Below are 21,278 nucleotides of genomic sequence, written 5' to 3'. Positions count from 1 at the left end.
TTCTTGTGAAGTTTTCTTTTTTTCACTTTCTGCTTGAGATGCAGAATACTGGGATATGCAATAATAGGGGAAAAAATAAACACTATTGACATCTTTTCTTGTTGTTTAATGACAAAAGTGATTTCCTCAAATTACTTACTCTCAAATTTTTTGTGAGTTAACATTATATATCTAAGAGTTTACATTCAGTTCATAAATATCTATGGCTGTCAAACAGAATTGAAGATGGCTCAGTACCATAGTGTTGCTGGAAATAGGTCTCAATGAGGTGCAGGCTTGCTTCCAAACTGTATGATTTCAGATTTAGTCTCATTGTATGACACCTTGGGCAAGTGTTTTCTACTATAAACTTGAGCCAACCAAAGTCTTGTGAATGAATTTGATAGATGGAAACTGCAAGAAGCCTGTTTGTGTGTGTGTATGTATACATATATATATCATCAGTTAACATCCATTGTTCATGCTGGCATGGGTTGGATGGTTTGACTGGGCTGGCATGTTGGAAGGTTGCACCAAACTCCAGTCAGATTTGGCATGGTTTTCTACAGCTGGATGCCCTTCCTAATGCCAACTACTCCAAGAGTGTAATGGTTACTTTAACATGCCACTGGTATGAGTGCCATTTGTGTGACACCAGAGTGTGTTTACGTGCCACCAGCACGACACCGGTATTTGCCACAACTGCAATTTTGCTTGGCTTGATGGGTTTTCTTCTCAAGCACGACATAATGCCAAAGGTCTTGGTCATTGCCTCCGTGAGGCCCAACACTCGAAAGGAACTCAGCCACTTTGCATCTGTGAGGCCCAACGCACAAAAGGAACTCATCCACCTTGCCTCCGTGAAGCCCAATACTCAAAAGGAACTCGGCCACTTTGCCTCCGTCAGGCCCAATGTTCAAAAGATGTTCTTTACATGCCACCAGCATGAATGCACTTGGCTTGACGAGTCCTCTCAAGCACAACACATCGCCAGTCATTGCCTCTATAAGGCTCAAAGTTCGAAGATCATGCTTCACCACCTCATCCCTTGTCTTCCTGGGTCTACCTCTACCACAGGTTCCCTCCACAGTTACAGATCGTACTTCTTTACACAGCAGTCCTTGTCCATACGTATCACATGACCATACCAGCACAGTTGTCTTTCTTGCACACCACATCTAATTTGTCTTATGCCTAACTTTTCTTTCAAGATGCTTACACTCTGTCGAACATGCACACTGACATTGCACATCCAGCACAGCATACTGGCTTCATTTCTCTCAAGCCTACGCATGTCTTCAACTGTTAAAGCCTATGTTTCACTGCCATGCAGCATAGCTGTTCACACACAGGCTTCAAACAATCTGCCTTTCACTCAGAGAGAGGCCCTTTGTTACCAACAGGGGTAAGAGCTCTCTGAACTTTGCCCAGCCTAATCTTATCCTCACAGCTATGCTCTTAGAGCATCCACCTCCACTACTAACTTGGTCACCTAGATAATGGAAGCTATCTATTACCTCTAGCTTGCCCTCCTGACAGTTGATGGAATATATTTTCTGTGTTTATTGTACCTGTGTACCTTCCACATACAAAAGTTAGTTTCCCTGTTAACTTTCTTCTGATGTTGCTGCACCTTTTATGTGTCCAAACCTTACACTGGGTGCATCTTATGGAGTTGCTACCTACACCTTTTCTACAGATTGAGGAGGACCATCTACCTGAAGGGATTTGTGATTTGTCTACCTTCCTACATACTATGATTTTGGTTTTTGCTAGGTTAACTCTAAGGCCCTTTGATTCTAGACTTGCTTCCATACCTGGAACTTCTTCGCTAGTTTAGGTAGTGATTCAGCTATAAGAGCAATGTCATCAGCCTGGAGGACGATGATGAATAAGAGGGGGATAAACACCGATCCTTGGTGAACTACTTGTACCCTGAATTCTTCGCTGTACTCGTTGCCCACCCTCACTTTACTGGTAGCATTCCTGTACAAGGCTTGTACGGCTCTCACCAACCACTCATCTCTCTCTAGATAAGGGATCAGTTGTCTCTGTCAAAAGTTTTCTCCAAGGCAACAAAAGCCAAGTACAGAGGTTTATCTTTGACAAGATATTTCTCCTGCAGTTGCCTTACCAGAAATATAGCATCAGTGGTGCTTCTACCTGACACAAAACCAAACTGCATCTCGTCTAGACTAACTCTCTCCCTAATTAGTTGGGTTATGACTCTCTCCACAACTTTCATCAAACTACATAATAGGCAGAATTGTCGGATTAAGACAGTAGGGTGTTTTGAGGGAGATTTGGCTGCTATTTCTGCCAGGTCTAGCTACCATGTAGAGGTCTAAACTTAATTTTCATTCACATATTTGCATTTCAAAAATTTAACATAATCTTTTCCATAAATCAACTATCGTAAACACACACATGTGCAAGCATGCACGCACGCACACACACACATCCATTTCATATATCTTCTTTCAATTTCTGCTCTTTGCAAATAAAATTTTTACGGATACAACTACTTACGAAAATAGGTATTAATGTATAATTTCTTTCTATGTTCATAATAGCTGTTTTCTGACAAGGGGGTGGGTGGAGTCAGGAATATTATATAACAGCTTGATTATATAACCCTACAATCCCCAGAGCATGCAGTATAGAAGAAAATTTGCTTTTTTCTTTTTTATTGGAGGTGGAAAAATACATCCAGCTTGTGATTCTTGAAAAAAAAAAAAGAAATTAAATGAACTGAACAAGAGTAAAATCAAGAGTTGTCCCTAGGCACCAAATGGTCTGTGGAGTATTGTAAAACAACAAGAGTTTTCTGGTTATGTGTGTACAGTTAGGGCTTGGTATTCATTTTGGGCTGAAATGTGTGCAGTGGTATTATCAGTGTAGCATTTTTTGAGGTACTTGTGGTGCAGGGCAGATGCCCAAACACTTAAGCACAAGTGCAAGACTTTTTCTTAATCAAAGTTATTCTTATCTGGAACTCACTCTCCTCCACAATTTCTGAAACTTACTCTATACTTGAAGCTTTAAGAAAGAGTTACTTCTTTAGATTGGTCCAAATTCTATAAGAAAATCATCCTAGCCAGTCATTCATTGCCAAGTTATAATAGATATATACTCATTTACTTGTTTCAGTCATTTGACTGCGGCCATGCTGGAGTACCGCCTTTAGTCGAACAAATCAACCCCAGGACTTATTCTTTGTAAGCCTAGTACTTATTCTATCAGTCTATTTTGTTGAACCACTAAGTTACAGGGATGTAAACACACCAGCATCGGTTGTCAAGCGATGTTGGGAGACAAACACAAACATACACACACACACATATATATATATATATATATATATATATATATATACATATATGCGACGGGCTTCTTTCAGTTTCTGTCTACCAAATCCACTCACAAGGCTTTGTAGAAGACACTTGCCCAAGGTGCCACACAGTGGGACTGAACCCGGAACCATGTGGTTTGTAAGCAAGCTACTTACCACACAGCCACTCAGTAATGTTTACTGTATAGTTTTGTATAATTTTGTGAAATTTTAATTCAGTTTGAAGCTCATCACTATATTTTTACTACTGTGTAAGTTTTACACATTTTATCCTTTTAAATTATCTTGTACTTTGTGTAAGAGGAGGGATGGGGTGTGTGAGTGTGGAGAATAAAACTGATGAAAGGGTGAGTTTGGAGAAAAATACCTTATTGTTTGATATGCGTACTCACAGATACTCTTTTATCACAATCACTATTGGAAAGGACTATGGATCAATTATACAAAAATAACCACAAGAGGGTAGGACAGTATTTACTCTGGAAAATATGTAAACACTACAAAACCAGCAGTCCTGCTTACAGGTATGAACGTTATCCTGAGCCAGTTGTTGAAGGTAAAAATGTCGTTATCCTCTGGGATTTCCCAGTCAACACTAACAGAACGATCAAGGCTAATCGACCAAACATAATTACTAAAGACAGGAAAGAAAATATTTGTAGACTAATAGATGTAAGTGTTCCCACTAATAAAAATATATCTGTTGAGGAATTTGACAAACTAAGTAAATATAAGGACCTGGAAATTGAAATACAAAAGATGTGGCATCTTAAAACTAGAACTGTTTCTGTTATTGTAGGTGCCCTATGTATGATAAAAAAGGGGTGTCAGAAATATCTAGATAAGATCCCAGGAGAACTTTGTCTTAGAAAAATCCAAAAGATTGTACTGACAAATATTTCCCACATCCTTAGAAAAACCCTATTCATTTAAATGTCTGTGTTGTATTACATGAAGATATTTTCTATTTCCCCTCCCCAATCTTTCAGTCATACTGTAACATCTCTTATCCTTCACTTGCCCCAGGACACTGGGTGTGTCTTGGCAAGTGACTGTAACAAACATGCAGTTTAAAAGTGAATGATAATAATAATAATAAAAAAATGCCCGGATGCAGTACCAGGCAGTGGCTCTCATGGCTTCTGATCTTAATTGATCGGAAGTGTTATCATGTACATTGTTTTGTCTTGGTATAAAAAGATGGGCTACAGCAAATATCACAGATTTGCTTGTCAGTTGTTTGACCGTAACCAGTTGAGCATGTCCCTTGGTGGGTGACGATATGTGCATCTCTGATCATGAGCAGAAGTAGTGGGGGAGCATCATAGCCATGTATTGAGTGGAATTCTTTGGGGTTTGAATAATTCACCTTTGGAAACATGGGTGTTTTGCTCAACATCCTTAAACAAACCTTATTCAGGGACCTTTTGAGCGGGATGGGCTACTTGATCTGAAGAAAATTCTAACTGGGCCCCACCTGCGAGGCCATGCGCTGTTTATCTTGATATGAGATCACCATGTCATGCACATATGGTTGTGATGCATGTGCCTGGTGTACCCTTATCAGACAGGTAGTCATGATGGGTATAATGGGCTTCTTATATTTTACCCCAGTGTTACTTTGACGGCATGCACTGCTCTCTCACTCAATGATAATAATAATAATAATAAGAAGAAGAAGAATATAAGAAAAGGAAGTATGACCAGGTTATAAAAGTTTTACACTGGAGACTGTGCCATAAATGGGGAGTTGAAGCTGGAAACACATGGTACAATCATCAAGTCGAAAGAATACTTGAGTCAGAGAAATTTATGATTTTGTGAGACTTTCCTATTCAAACAGACAAGAATTTAGAAAATAATGGACCAGATATTACAATCACAGAAGGAAAAGTGAGGTTACTTACTTATCGACCCATCATGCCTGTTTGGTACCAGGGTCGCAAAGAAAAAGAAAAACAAAGAAAATACAATCCCTCAAAATTTGAAAGGAAGAATTTGGAGCATTTAGCCAGTGTGCTAATGATTCTGCCAGCTCACCACCTTCATAATAATAATAATAATAATAATCCTTTCTACTATAGGTACAAGGCCTGAAATTTGGAGGGAGGGGACTAGTCGATTACATCAACTCCAGTGTTTCACTGGTACTTAATTTATCGACCCTGAAAGGATGAAAGGCAAAATTAACCTCAGTGGAATTTGAGCAGGGAACATAGCGACAGACAAAATACTGTTAGGCACAACATCCACTGTGCTAACAATTCTGCCAGCTTGCCGCCTTAATAATAATAATATGGTATAAAAGATGGGCTACAGCAAATATTCTGCTCAATATCACAGATTTGCTTGTAAGTTGTTTGACCTTAACCAGTTGAGCATGTCCCTTGGTGGCTGACGATATGTGCATCTCTGATCATGAGCAGAAGTAGTGGGGGAGCATCATAGCCATGTGTTGAGAGAAATTCTTTGGGGTTTGAATAATTCACCTTTGGAAACATGGGTGTTTTGCTCAACATCCTTAAACAAACCTTATTTAGGGACCTTTTGAACGGGATGGGCTACTCAACCTATAGAAAATTCTAACTGGGCCCCACCTTCGAGGTCATGCGCTATTTATCTTGATATGAGATCACCATGTTGCGCACATATGGTTGTGATACATGTGACTGGTGTACCCTTATCAGACAAGTAGTCATGATGGGTATATTGGGCTTCGTATATTTTATCCCAGTGTCATTTTGATGGCATGCACTGCTCTCTCACTCAATAATAAGAATAAGAATAAGAATAATGATGATGATGATGGTGATGATGAAGACGATGATGACGACGACGATGATGATCCTTTCTACTATAACCACAAGGTCTGAAATTTTGGAATAGGGTATAAGTCGATCACATCAACCCCAGTGCTTGACTTATTTTATCCACCCCGAAAGGCTGAAAGGTAAGGTCAGCCATGACAGAATTTGAACTCAGAACGTAAGGACTAGGCGTGCTAACGATTCTGTTTGGCACACGACAAGCAGTTTTTGAGGGGAGGGGTTAGTCAATTACAAGGACCCTGTTGCTCAACTGTTACCTACTTTATCGACCTCGAAATGATGAAAAGCAAGGTCGATCTCGACTATATATTTTTTCCGGGAGTGCTAACGATTCTGCTAGCTCGCCATTAAAAAAAATTTTTTGGCATTGTCATGGTATTAGCTGTCAGAATTGAAAGTAGAACTGACAAGGAACGTTACTGCTGGTTTGAGTTGATTCCTTGGCTACTGACTAGCCGGAGCTATCTATCTGTCTGTCTATCTCACTATCTCTCTCTCTCTCTATCTATTTATCTATCTATCTATCACTCGTTCACCTCTGTTTGTGTCCGTAGAATTTATCAAATTAGAAAACGCAAATTTAATATAAAAATATATTTTCTGAAATTGCAAATTATTTAAAATATAAAAATATAATTTTCAACAGAGAGAATTTATCAAAATAGAAAACAAATGAAGTTTGAAGTTTAAAAATAATAGGATCGACCACTCACGACTAGCTAGCGCGGACGCGTGACTGCGCATTGGGGACCACTCTGCTTTAGTAGTACCCTTATACTCTGTGTGTTTTCAAACGCATGGATATAGGTGTCAAATTTGTTCCAATAACTTTCGAGTGATAGATAGATAGAGAGAGAGATAGAGACAGACAGACAGATAGCTCGCTCCGGCCAGTCATGGTATTAGCTGTCAGTAGCCAAAGAATCAACTCAAACCAGCAGTAACGTTCCTTGTCAGATTTTTCTACTTTCACTTCTGACAGCTAATACCATGACAGTGCCATTTTTTTTTCTCAATCTTTACAATTTTAGGGGATGGGGCCAGTCAATTACATCAACTTCAGTACTTTAATAGTACTTTATTTTACTGAGCCAAGAAGGTGAAAAGAAAAGTCAACCTCGGTGAGATCTGAACTCTGGACATAAACAACCGGAAGAGATACCGCTAAACATTTTGTTTGATGCGCTAAAGATTCTGCCGACAATATCGGAGAGAAAACAGTTCGAAATACTCTAAACTAGCAGACAGCTATCCGCCGTAATGCTTGTGTGTCTTTAACTGGAAGAATAATTTGCAACATCCGCCTCCTACGCACTTTTCGAAAATTCTCGACTAATGCACCAGTATATACATTTCAAGTCTGACACAATAAAGGACAGGTATTGCATGTTAACAAATAGAAAGCATAAAGATAGTTAAATCCAGCGAAAGTTACATAAGACAGGTTGTTCTGCTGGAAACACGTGGATGGTACTTGTCTAGCATTGCGGAAGTGACGTAAAAGCAACAGTGTTATCATTAATCGAGCCGGGCTAAAATGGCTTCTTCACTGGCAAAGTCGGCCAAGCTGAATAAACTTAGGGTATGTTATCTTTATTTTCGTTTTTTGACAAAATAAATGTATTTCGTATGACTTTAACTTGATATGTGTGTTCGTGTTTTATGAAAAAAAAAACAAATTTTTTATACTCGTATTCTTCTGTCTGTCAGAGAACATCTTCGAATCGCATGTACTACCGTCAATATTCAGCGCCGCCTTCTGTTTGTTTTCCATACAAGATGACCTTTATATTTCTGTATCGGACGACTTGCTTTTTTTTTAAGTTTTAGAGATTTCCTTTATTAATCAGTCTCAATGTGCCAATTAACTTACAACTGTCTACCTCAATGTGGCCTGATACTGCATAAAGGAAAGCCTGGTTAACTTAGGATCGTGTGTGCTTCACCAACGTTTATATGCTTACATGAAATTTTCTTTCATTTTTTTAATTAATTTTAGAAAATTGAGAGTTACTTGAAAATATTCTGCTACTACCTTTTTCTTTCTGTTGATTTTTCTTGTTCTGCTCAAAGAAAATTTAGAAAATGGCACGTTGTTGGTCTCTGAAGGTCAAACTTTCTGTGAGCTTGTTACTTTTGTTTTATTTATTTATTTATTTTTATTGTTAATATTGTCAGGATTCCGATACGATCTCATCTGTTAGAATTCTGATATTCTTTGTTCGAATCCTTTGTGCAATCACCACTTATTATTCCAGGTGTTTTTTTTTATTTAGCAATTATAAACTGTTTGCTCTATTAAGGAGAACCCGATTGAACACATGGGTGGGAATTTTGAAAACTTTCAGTTGGGCAGGGTCTCTTTATTGCTTCTATAAGTCCCTCCCCACACACACTGATGAGGGTCATACAATTTATGTTCAAGTTGAACTTCTGATTGATGCTACTTAATATGTAAACATATGAACAAGAAGAGAGTTCTTGATTAGGGTGTAGTATTAGATCAAAAGAACGTTTTAACGTTACGGAACACGCAAATATAACGCTCGTTTATTTGGTGTCGAACGACCTTATTTAACCGGCTCACGTTAACTTCGTGGGTACTGTACTGTGACTATGGTGAAATATTTGTTTACAGCTCGTTCTACTTGGATATAAAATAGATACCACAGAGGAAAATTCGAGCCCTTCAACGATGCCATAGTTGACACTTGTTGGGAAACAAATGGAGATAATCTTGAGAAAAATAACAAGAGACCTGAAAAGTCACAAATTAAGTTTTTCAGGTGCTTTGATAAATCTTTTTGAGTGATGAAGTGCACCAATAAGAGTGAAAGATATGGCTGATCTCTGTGGAATAATCTCAGCATAGCTGCTAGTCAGATATTCTTTTTCTCCCATAAGAAATAGTAGTCATGGAATTTTTAACAATGACAAGTCAAAGTGTTTTTGAGATCTGGAATTGAGTTGGCACTGACACATTAGGAAATGTAACAGTGTCTTAATACTCCATTATTTTTATGAATCTAGGTAAAATTCTCATTTTATTCAATTAAGCTTTCTCTAGTGTGGAGTAACTTTTGCATGGGGAAATTAGTCCTGAATGTAGAGAGATGCTAACTGGAAAACCATACCTAAAATGTGAGTTCCCTTGGGTAATAGCTGAGAGCTCTCAGCTGGTAGTAAATTAAATGAAGTACACCAAAAAGAACATCTTTCCAACAAAATTACGAAAAACACTGTGATTTTGAAATTAAAAGTAGCCATTTCCCTATTGTGTAAATGATTTTTTTGCATTGACCATTTCCTCTAGGGTTGCAAGGTTTGGTTTTGATTTGTGTGGTTCTTTTCATAAAATATTTTGCATTCAGACATGAGTCAAGTTCTTTTATCACTGTGGTCATCATTGGGGGTTCCAGTTAGAAAAAAAGAAAGTTTAAAGGTTTAAAAACTGATATCAGTACCAGGAAACCTGGCTATTCATCAGCTGCTGCTAAGAGATGCTTGTTTCAAGACATTGACTGTTTTGGTCCCGCTACATCCAAAGAGATGCATTCCATAATGTGAATAGTATTTACAAAGTGTAAATCTGTAGGAGTGAAAATTAAACTTATTGTTTGGAGCATATTTGACTGTGAGAAGAAATTTTACAAACTGAAGTCACTAATCGCTAAATCAATGTTGTGGAAGGCACCGTTTTTATTATGGAGAGATTTAGTTTTTGCATCTATTTGCCTGTTATGCTTTAGGTGTTTCTTCATTTGTTTAATGTATATTTTCCCATGGTAGCATGGGTTATATTGGTGGGATTTTGTTGTAGTATTTTTATGGCCAGAGACTCTTTCTGTCACCAACCATATTTGTTTTTCAATTAAGGGAATTTTTATTCCACTGGAATCTGAAAGCACAGGGCAAGTGGACAATTTGTTGACAGGAAATGTTCACAAACATCACAAGCCAGCTACAAATGGCAATGCCACTGTTTATAATGTAGATTGTAAATATTTGCAAAGATACACATGCACATACATGCAGATGTACACACATACATATATATGTGTGTATCTGTGTGGATATTTACAATGTACATTACAAACAGTGGCATCGCCATTTGTAGCTAGGCTAGTGATGTTTGTTAACATTTCCTCTCAACAAATTGTCCCAATTTCTACTAGAATAAAAATGGCAATTTAAACTATTTCTCTTCAGATTAAAACAACTGAGCAATCTTAATCAATTTTTGAACTTTATTGGGTTCTTATCAGTTCCAGTGAAAATAAATAGTCAATCCGTTTATATGCTCAACAATTCCAGTAGCTACAGAAAACTAGGGCCACTAATTAGTATACGACAAGTATTTAACTTTTTATTTAATATCAGTGGCCTGTCAGTGAGAGTCTCAGGCCACACACTATCAAGATATGATATTATATATGTAACCCTACTTAGTAGCAACACAAAAATGATAAATTTAACTATTTCTTTGTAGATTGAAACTATGATGAACAGCCTTAGTCAATTTTCAAACCTTACTGGGTTTTCACTAGAGGTACATGTATATCATCATCATTATCATCATATGTCCATTTTTCATGCTGGCATGGGTTGGATGGTTTGACAGAAGCTGACCAGCTGAAGGGCTGTTCAGGCTCCATGTCTGTTTTGGTATGGTTTCTGTGGCAGGATACCCTTCCCAATGCCAACCACTTTACAGAGTGTATTGGGTGCTTTTATGCAGCACTGGTATGAGTGCTTTTTATGTGGCACCAGCACTTATGAGCCCACAAGATTAGGGATGCTCAGCTGGAAAGGATTGCAAGGGACGAGCCTGCATGCAAAGACAGCCATGCTTTTATTTAGCTTGATATGTGTCTTTTCAAGCACACCAAACTGCCAGGAATCTTGGTCCCTGTCATCTCTTTTGTGAGTCTCAACATTTGTAGATCCTCTCTCACCACTTTGACCCACATCGTCCTGGGTCTACCCCCACTCCACAATATATGTATATGTACCGTATATGATGAGTTTTTTTTTTTAGTTTCCTTCTACCAAATTTTCTCACAAGTTATTGGGTTGGACTGGAGCTATAAGTACTGTTCTGTAGGACTGAACCTGAAGCCATGTGTTTGAGAAGCAGACTTCTTATCCATGCAGATATACTGAGCTTTTTATTAAAAGAAATGAGCATCATCAGAAATGTTGGTTATAAAATATGGTGAAAGATTGAAGATATATTTCCATGTTTTAGACTTTCATGGAATTGATACTACATTTATATATTCTTTATAGTGACACTTAAAAATTATAAGTAATTTTGCATAAATATGATTAGTTATGGATTATTTTGTTGTCTTAGAAGAGTCATTATCCAAAATTAATAACTCACATACTGGTTCAGTTTCACTCCTTTATTATTAGTCAATTGCTTAGATATCTGTCCAACTAACTAATTGATCATTTGTTTAACTTATTGATTAAACAGTCAATCATTTTTGTTTTTGGTCTAATGACTCCCCCAAGACACAACAAAGTTTGTTTCAACACATGAATTCACATAAAGAATCTTGCAAACCAAATACAAAACGAAGTATGAATTATTTATTTGTTATTTTAGAGATGACGTATTCTTTTTGATTGATATATTTATACCTTCCTAATTCTTAAATTCCAGAAATTACACTTGCATACATCACGGCAGCTGGCTTGCAGACATGTGTGCATTACAACTCAACTCAATCAGTCTGATGGCCGGCCAACTGAACATGTTTCTACATCTCTCTCTCCTGAATTTTCTTCTTCTACATCACAGGTATGTTTTACTTTCTTGGTATTCCTCTCTTCTTTCCCCTATTCTTACTCTTTTATTCTCTCTTCCCAGGTATCTTCCTTTTCATCATTTCTTTTGCTCATTCTTCTTGTTAATCTGTATATATGCTTATTACTAAAGTATACTTCTGTAATTAAATCTTCATTCAGTTATCTGATGAAATGTACTGCCTGTCACTCACAAGAATCTGCACATGCTTTGCAAAAAAGCTAAATTTGCACACGATGCAAACTTCTGTGCACATGCATAGAAGGATCATTGCTAGCATATAAAATCAACTGCAGCCTTTCTCTAAAACTCTTGCCTATGCCTGCAAATACATGTGCAGATGCATCAACACCTCTCACTGGAGGTCTTGGACTCTAGACAGATCTTGCTTTAGAAGCAAAGCATAGCTTCGCATATTTTAGTGCGACATTTGGTAACAAATGTTATTTCAGTCTACCAACTAACCATAGATACCCGTCATTCCATTATTGAGAGGTTAGCAATGATAAGGGCATTGAATATTGTAGAAGAGTTAATTTGCCACGAGGAAAGAAAAATCCAATGTTTCTGATGTGTGTTCTTTGGAGATTGAGAACATAGAGATTTTAACACCATTACCATATAATTGTGTGGTGTTAAATAAAGGCATTCTGTTTTGAAAGAAGCTATCATTCTTGTAACATAAATATTGAAGTATGTGATAGCCATTTCATCTTTGAATGTATAGTAAAATGAATGTCAATATATGTACATATTAAGGTGGCAAACTGGCAGAACTGTTAGTACGCCGGGCAAAATGCTTAGCAGCATTGCATTTGTCTTTATGTTCTGAGTTCAAACTCCACCAGGGTCAACTTTACATTTCATCCTTTCAGGGTCGATAAAATAAGTACCAGTTGAACACTAAGGTTGATGTAATTGACTTAGTCCTTCCCCTGAAATTGCTGGCCTTGTACCAAAATATGAAACCAATATATGTACATATCTGAAATGATGTAATTTCTTTTTTTAATTGTATTTTAATATAGCATAAATGGATTTTTATCTTTTTTAATAGCGGGAAATCTTTCCTATTTACCTTCATTCCTGATCATGAGTAAGAGTGAAATGCATATCTGAAATGATGTAATCTTTTAAAAAATTTCATTTTACATTAATTTTCCCATGCTACTAGATGAATGGTATTATTTTTGTTGTAATAGCTCAAAGTCTTTCCTACTTACCATTATTCACTGAAGTAGGGCTGAAGTGCATTTTGTCAGCCTTGCAAACAGCAGTTTGTGCCTCATTCATGCACAACAACAACAAAATCTACAATAATAATGTTCTAGTAAAGTTTCAACTATGACAGTGTAGTTTTTTGAGCAAAATATAAGAACAGAACCTTAAAATACTGCTTTGGCATCTTTCTTCTCAAAAATTCCAGATTCATTCTCATCACAACACATCCTAACACTCCACCTTTAAGTATGAAATATAGCTCATCTTTCCACTTAACCTACACAGCTTTCTGATAAACATGTTAGACAACAATGTGAGGTAACTAGCCCAATTATAATTATTAACATCGGTAAAGCTTTGTAAATATTCTTCCTAGTTACCTACCCATCTATAAAACAGAAAGCACATTCTTAGACAAGCAGAGAGCTGCTACATAGTCTCTTAGCCTTGCAGAAATAATAGTCAATTTTCCCTTAAGTCATAATCTCTCATCTTTAAAAATGATATCGAAGATTACATTGTATTGACTGTCCTCATTTAACGACCGAGTTACGTTCCAACAGCCCCGTCGTTAAACGAATATTCATAGGGTACGTATTTTTCTTTTATAGGTATAGTGTACTGTACATACATATAAAAACAGAATACTGTACTGTATAAAGTATATGCAGTACAGGGCCAAGAATCACTAACATAAATTGTTGAAAAATGAATAAATAACAGTAAGATTATCACAAGGAAAACCTTAAAAGTTAGGATATGGATGCTGTGTTATTGTAGCTCAGACATCGTAAGTATGTTTGTGATTCCAGGCCCACTACATAAAACGCCTAATAAACTTTTCTCAGGATTAATAGAAAAGGTGAAAAGGTTTAAAGGAAACTCAAACATAATAACTTTGTTTTACTTTGGATAAAGATTACAAAAGCAACTCATTCTTGACATCAAAATGCATGAAAAATCTCGTCAGTGTTGTTTGCTCTGTTATCTTCTTTTTTTCATCATAAATTTCTCGATAACATCGGAAAAGTTCAGTTGTCTGCCTTTCCACCTTGGAAAATCGCCTCAAATTCTATTTTGTAAAATATGTAATGACGGTTCGTAAAGTTCGTCGTAGCTCCAAGTGGTCATTAAATAGGTAGGTCGTTAAATGAGGACAGTCTGTATAATGTTATGTTAGATACATTATGCCTGAGAAATATAGTTGGGTAAGGTATTACCGGTATATTTTTAACCATAGATCTGCTCAATCAGGATCAACCTTGGGCTAAACGATAACAATAGGAAATAGGTCAAGCATTTCTCTAACCCTTTTGTTGAAATACAATACCTTTGTTTCAATTAATTTTGAAAATAATGAAGAATTTAATAAAATAAGTTATTAATTAACCTGGTGTTTGGATTTAAACATGAAATTTCTTTAGAAAGTTTTAATTTAAATAACTTTAAACAGTGTTTATTTCATAGTCTGGATATCAAAAGTTGGTATCAAAAGAGCGATGTGATAACTCTACATATATTCAATTTTGTTGTTCTGTTGTATTTATGATCTGTGTAACATGCTTCCTTGCATTTTCCCCCACTGTTTTATCATTTCAGATCTCCCACTATCATATATCTCATACGCACAGATATCACAGTCTAGAAAGCAAAACGCTGTCTCCTTTCTTGTCTAATGCCTACGGAAGTAAAACTTATCTTTTGAATAATGTTAGTTCCTTTCCTGTGCATTCTCAACTTCGGTTCATGTCTCAAAGAAAGAACTTTTTCACAGACTTTATTAATAACATCAAACAAGAAATGACTCAGAACAAAGAGATGAAGGTTGGTTACCTAGACGTTTTGTTTTTAATTAAAAATAAAGTTATTTATATTAAAAGTTATAATGATATTTTATCATTCAATCTATTAAAAAAGATGCCCATTTAGTTAAAATATATTAGATGCAAATTATTATTTTTATTACAAACTTATTAAAAAGTATATTGAAGAAATATGACCAGATATAAACTATGCATGTCCCACTTCAGTTTTAAAAATCTTTCAAGGAGATAGACACACTAGTTTTGTTCTGTATTTAACCATACCTTTTTTCATGGTGGATTAAAGCAGCAAACTGGCAGAATTGTTCGAGTGTTAGAAAAAATTCTTAGCAACATTTCTTTGAACTCGTTATGTTTTGGGTTCTGTTGAGGATGACCCTGCTTTTCATCTTCTCAGGGGTTGATAAAGTAAACACCAGTTAAACACTAGGGTTGACTTACTCCATCCCCTTAAAATTGCTAGCCTTGTGTCAAAATTTGAAGCCATTATTATAGTGGATTGTGTGCATTGTTAGAGCATCCAACAAAATGGCTTGTTATATTTCTTCTAACTCTTTTATGTTCTGAGATTGACTTTGCCTTTCATCCCTCTGGAATCAATGAAATAAAGTACCAGTAAGGTACTGGGGTGGATGTAATTGAGTAAACCCTTCCCAGCAAATTTTAGGTCTTTACTTCCATTAGAAACAGTTATTAAATCAGGGAAATAATGGTGTGGCAGAAATATTAGAATTAGGAGAAATATCTTGCAGTATTGCTCTGAGTTCAAGTACTGCCAAGGTGGTTTTCACCTTCATGGGTTTGTGAAATAAGTAACAGTACTAGGGTCAGTCCAGTTAACTCTAACAGTCTGCCTCAAACTTACAGGCTCATGAAGCTGGAGCTTATCTGTTTTTTCAAGGTGTGTAAACAACTTAGAGTACAAAACTACTCCCTCAGCAGGACAGTGGCCCCACTCTAGATTAATATCCAGCAACACTCCCTTTCAGCTGAGTGGACTAGAACAATGTGAAATGAAAGGCCTTGCCTAAAGACACAAGATGCAACTTGGTCCATGTATTGAACTCACAATCTAATGACTGTAAGCCCAATATTCTAATGACTAGGGTATGTTCCTTTACAATCAACTGTAGCCCTCCCCTAAAATGTGCCAATGAAATCTTGGTTTAGTCTGAAGAACAGGAACAGTGCCCATATCAGTTGTCCACTCTTTCAAACAAATAAACTGATATTGTATGTGTTCAGCTTGAACTTCTCCTTGTTGAGATATCTGTAGAGGAAATGTAAGCAGAGAGGGAATTCCATAGTGCTACAGTTCTGTGAAATGTTTAGTTTGAGAACTGTGGAGAAAAAAATGAGCAATGAGGTTGAATGTATCTGTTGGATATAAGAGGTTAAAACATGGAAACCTAGTTGAAAGTATCAAAAAATTTTATAGCTTTGGTAGAAAAAAAGATAGCAGATAGAGTGATACAAAATGTTGGTGGGTTAGGAGTTGTAATCTTGTGGTGAGTAACAATTTACCTATCTGCTCTGCTGGATGCGGAGTCAAGAATGTTTGTGTGTAGCATTAGCACTTTCTCAAATATGTGACTAATGCATTAGTGAAGGTCACTTGTGTATCAAATCAAGAACTTTTCAAGGCTGAAATATTTTCTGGTTCTTAAGTAGAAGCTTAACTGTTGTAATGCAGTGTAATTTCCTTAGAATGTTGGCTTGTTACATATTGACTGAGAAGATTGTGTCACTAGAGACAAAGACTTTTTCAAATTTATTCAATGATGTATCCCCTTAGTTCTAAATATTAGGAATGTCTTGACAATGTTTTATTGCATCAACAATGTCAGATTTCAGACTTCAGTAATTATAAACAATATTTGATATTTTGTTTCCAATGAAGTATAAAACAGAAAACTGACTAATTCCTCACTACTTTTTGTTCAAATTAAATGGAATGAACTTTGCATTTTTAAAATTCATTCTTCTAATCTTTAATGCCAATAATATGCTATGGAAGTAAATTAACCATTTCTGCAGAAAATCTGCTCTTGTATCTAAGCAGAAGAAAGTGTTGTATTTATCATTAGAATAATTCAGTGAAGCAAATTGTCTTACAGTATAATTCCAGAAAGTCAACTTTAACCCATAAACTGCTGGGATTTTGCTGTATGTAATACGAAGTGCTGAGCCTATTTTGGGTAAAGGTCAACATCGATCTATCACTCAAAAAAAAATACTCAGTGTTTCTTAACACTTTCTGTGATTGACTACACTGTTTCTGGGGTGAAAGGGTAGCGTGTGCATACATTATATGTCATCAAAATTAGGTCAGATCATGCCCTACTTCCATGGCCACGAACGTGGCCTGTCGCACTGTCGTGTTGGCCACTGAGGTGGCCTATCGCACTGTCGCGTTGGCCACTGAGGTGGCCTATCGCACTGTCGCGTTGGCCACTGAGGTGGCCTATCGCAGTTTATGGGTTAACCTTCCATTGTGCCAAGATTGATGACATCAGCACTTGTCAGGTACTGAGAGGGAATAACATCTCCCTCTTGAAAAAAATTGTGCCCATTTGAGAAATCTTTATTATAGTTTGTATTATTGTGTTTTCTTTTTACAGATTCTTAAATATTTTAATTTAAAATTTTGATTAGGAAAGCTTGAAAAAATTCCGAGAAGAGAGAAATAAATTAGAACAGTCAGATGCTATTCAAAAAGCCAGACAGAAGTTTGTAAGTATATTTCTTTCTTTAATCAGTTCTCAGTTTTATACTGCATTATTGTAAACACTAGATTCTTGTTTTTGTAACCTTGGGATTTATCATCATCATCATCATCATCCATTGTTCCATGCTGCCATGGGTTGGAGGGTTCGACAGGATCCAGTAGGCCCAAGGACTATATTTTGCTCCAATGTCTGCTTTGACATAGTTTCTACAGCTGGATGCCCTTCATAACTCCAACCTCCTTACGGTGTACTGGGTGCTTTTTCTGTGCCACCAGCACTGTTGAGCCACACAACTTGCAAGACTATGAACCCCAAGAGAGGTGGGGGAAAAGTTTGGGGTTGAGGGGTTAATGTATGAGAATAGGTGGTAGAATTTGTCCTTGTAGAAGAGCTGCATGGCTACTCACAATAGATAAGATAACCAGACAACAGTAAAAACAATGTAACGAACTAACAAATCTCTTTATGAACCAACAATATTCCTTATGAATTAACCAATCAATACCTTCCGACTTCACTGCAGACTAACACTCACTCCAAACTCTGAACTCACTCAGATTGTTACTATTCATACTTTACTCAGACCAATCTATCTCTTGCAAGAAGACATCGTAACTCTCATCACAATAAGAAGAGGAGAGAATGATCAGTAGGAACTGCAAGGAGATGAATTGTGTAGATGAGGTGTCCAGGTGGCTCCTCAAGGTTCAAGGTGAATAGAAGTGAGTGGGAGGGTGGATACCTTAGGGTTGGAGAATTATTAACGCAGTATTTGTCTACATTTGCTGCAGTTAAATTTCTAAAGATACCCATGATCATTTTACAGAGGCTAATAACACTAACACGATTTTTGTCTTGGGTAGCAACTGTTATTTCCTATTTGCTTACTCCTAGAAAGTATGAAAAATGGCTGATATTTCCTTCAAACATTGTTTTTGTTACATTTATTCAAACCCCAAAGACTCACTCTCGATACATGGTTTTGATGCTCCCCCACTACTCCTGCCCATGAACAAAGATGTATATATTGTCAGCCACTGGAGAGACATGCTCAAGTGGTTAAGGTCAAGCAACTGACAAGCACATCTGTGGTATTAAGCAGAATATTTGCTATAATGATATTTCTGCTTCAGCAATACAGCAGTAAATCTGTCTGAAACGTAATGGAAAATAGGTCAGTTTCAAAATATTGATGTCGAGGTCACAAAAGCAAAGTTTGAAGGGAATAGTAGTCATTTCCTTTGATTTCTAGGTAGAAGCAAATAAGAAATAATACTTACTGATGAAAGACAACAGAAAAAGAAAAAATTTGTTAAACAGTGTAATGAATAATCATATATTTTAATTTGCTTTTTGCAGTATGTTACATTTTGTGTGTAGATGCAATATGGCTGAATGATTAGAGAGTTTGCTTTGCAACCAAGAAGTTCCAGGTTTGATCCCATTGTGTGACATCTGTGCAAATGTTACTTTAGTATTGCGTTGACCCCACCTTGTGGGTGAAACTGGATTATGGCAAACTGCACAGAAGTCCACCAGGTGGATTGTCGTTGTAATTGAAGGGAACAGTCTTGTCACACACAGTGTCACTTTGATTGTGCTTGGAAATTGTATTCAGATCACATGTATATGTGGAATTCTCAGCCACTTACTTTTTAATTCAGGAGCAGATAAATCACTTGACTGAACACCTGAATCTTCATTGTTGAATGATGGAGAACCACCATTATCCACTACCATATTCAGTGTGTGTATGTTTATTTCATTCAAATGGTTTTTCCTGTTTTTTTTTTCTATTGGTTATTAAATCATTATAATTTGGAATCCTAAAGTTGTGTTGCTCTTATGAATAAATAATTTATCCTATAGACTGCTAGCAATGCTGTAGCATGGAGGAAATTAAAGAAACTTTTGGATTGTCACCCAGGGATTTATGACAACTTGTGACCATATTAAAATTTGTTTACTACTTATTCATTAATATCAGTCATATCAGATCTTGCAGAATCAGTGGCTGTTAACATAAACAGTCTTCAATTACAGATCTCTGTCGGCTTTTATTACAATTCCCTCTTGTTGATTGTCAGATTGTAATTATGATGATGATCACATCTATGTCCTATTGGGATATTGAAGTATTAACAAAAATTTAGTCTATATAATAGTTTACTATTGCTTTAAATTTAGCATTGCTTGTTAATTATAGCTTTTATAATTATAATTAAGTATATTTTATAGATATATTATGATCATAGTTAACCCTTTAGCCATATCTGGATCAAATATTCTACCTGTTTTATTTTAAAACTGACCAGATCCAAACTTTCATGCCTACCTTACAATGTTATTCTAAAAATATACAAACACTTAGTTGAAATTTTGAAGCTAGAAGATCATGTGTAATTAATTCAAAGCAATGTGAATAAATAAGTATTACATTTGACAAAGAAATCTGAATGCTAAAGGGTTAAGTATATTTTGTGTGTGTATATATATATATATATATATGTGTTTGTATGTATGCATGTATTTATATATGCTTCACTGGATGTGCAATGTCAGTATGCATGTATGGCAGAGTGTAAGCATCTTGAGAGAAAAGTTGGGCATAAGAGGCATCAGATGTGGTGTGCAAGAGAGAGACAACTGCACTGGTATGGTCATGTAATGCATATGGACAAAGACGGTTGTGTAAAGAAGTGCCAATCTCTGTGAAGGGAACCTGTGGTAGAGGTAGACAAGGAAGACATGGGACGAGGTGGTGAAGTATGATCTTCAAACTTTGGGCCTCACGGAGGCAAAGTGGCTGAGTTCCTTTCGAGCATTGGGCCTGTTGGAGGCAAAATGGCCAAATTCCTTTCAAGAGTTGGGCTTCACAGAGGCAATGACTAAGACCTGTGGTATTATGTCATGGTTGAGAAGACCCATCAAGTCAAGCAAAATCACAGTTGTGGCAGATATTGGTGTCATGCAAATGGCACCCATGCTGGTTGCACGTAAAAGCACCCATTACACCCTCAGAGTGGTTGGCGTTAGGAAGGGCATCCAGCTGTAGAAAACCATGCCAAATCAGACTGGAACCTGGTGCAGCCTTCCAACATGCCAGCCCAGTCAAACCGTCCAATGCATGCCAGCATTGACAGCAGACAAATGATGATGATGACATGTAATATATGTATATAATAAAATATATTTTTATAATTATAATGAAGTATCTATAGTTTTCTTTCAGCTATAGTTGGTATGCAGGTACTCATGGTACTTATTCATCACTAGATGAATTAAGCTAATAAGAATTAAATGTTTTAGCTGTGGATAGAGAACAGCACTTATTGCAGGTTTCAAACCATTTACTCTGCATTTGCTAGATACATAAACTCAGCTAAATAGTGACTCATTAATATTGAACACCTTTTTTAATAATTGGTAATTTTATTTCAGGAGAATATTGAAGCTGAAACTCTAAAAAGTTCAGCTGCTCTCAAGAAAAGACTGGAAGATGTCAAAGACAAACTATCTGAGGTAAAGTCA

The 21,278-nt window shown here is 36.5% G+C and overlaps 1 protein-coding gene across 1 annotated transcript in view; it reads left to right on the top strand.

The window, feature by feature from the left end:
- The first annotated feature begins 7,679 nt into the window (after positions 1-7,679).
- LOC106884504 (mitochondrial import inner membrane translocase subunit TIM44) overlaps positions 7,680-21,278 on the top strand; it is a 33,442-nt gene continuing 19,843 nt past the window's right edge. Inside the window, exons 1-5 of the mRNA XM_014935925.3 lie at positions 7,680-7,741; positions 11,831-11,968; positions 14,795-15,019; positions 17,674-17,751; positions 21,189-21,269. Coding sequence (XP_014791411.2) covers positions 7,697-7,741; positions 11,831-11,968; positions 14,795-15,019; positions 17,674-17,751; positions 21,189-21,269 — 567 coding nt within the window. The 5' untranslated portion in view covers positions 7,680-7,696. The remainder of the gene's footprint in view (positions 7,742-11,830; positions 11,969-14,794; positions 15,020-17,673; positions 17,752-21,188; positions 21,270-21,278) is intronic.

The sequence above is a fragment of the Octopus bimaculoides genome, chromosome 2 (assembly GCF_046866305.1).
Source record: "Octopus bimaculoides isolate indiv1 chromosome 2, ASM4686630v1, whole genome shotgun sequence".
NCBI lineage: Eukaryota > Metazoa > Mollusca > Cephalopoda > Octopoda > Octopodidae > Octopus > Octopus bimaculoides.
Note: the sequence above shows the minus strand (reverse complement) of the source record. Positions and strands in the feature narration are given on the sequence as shown.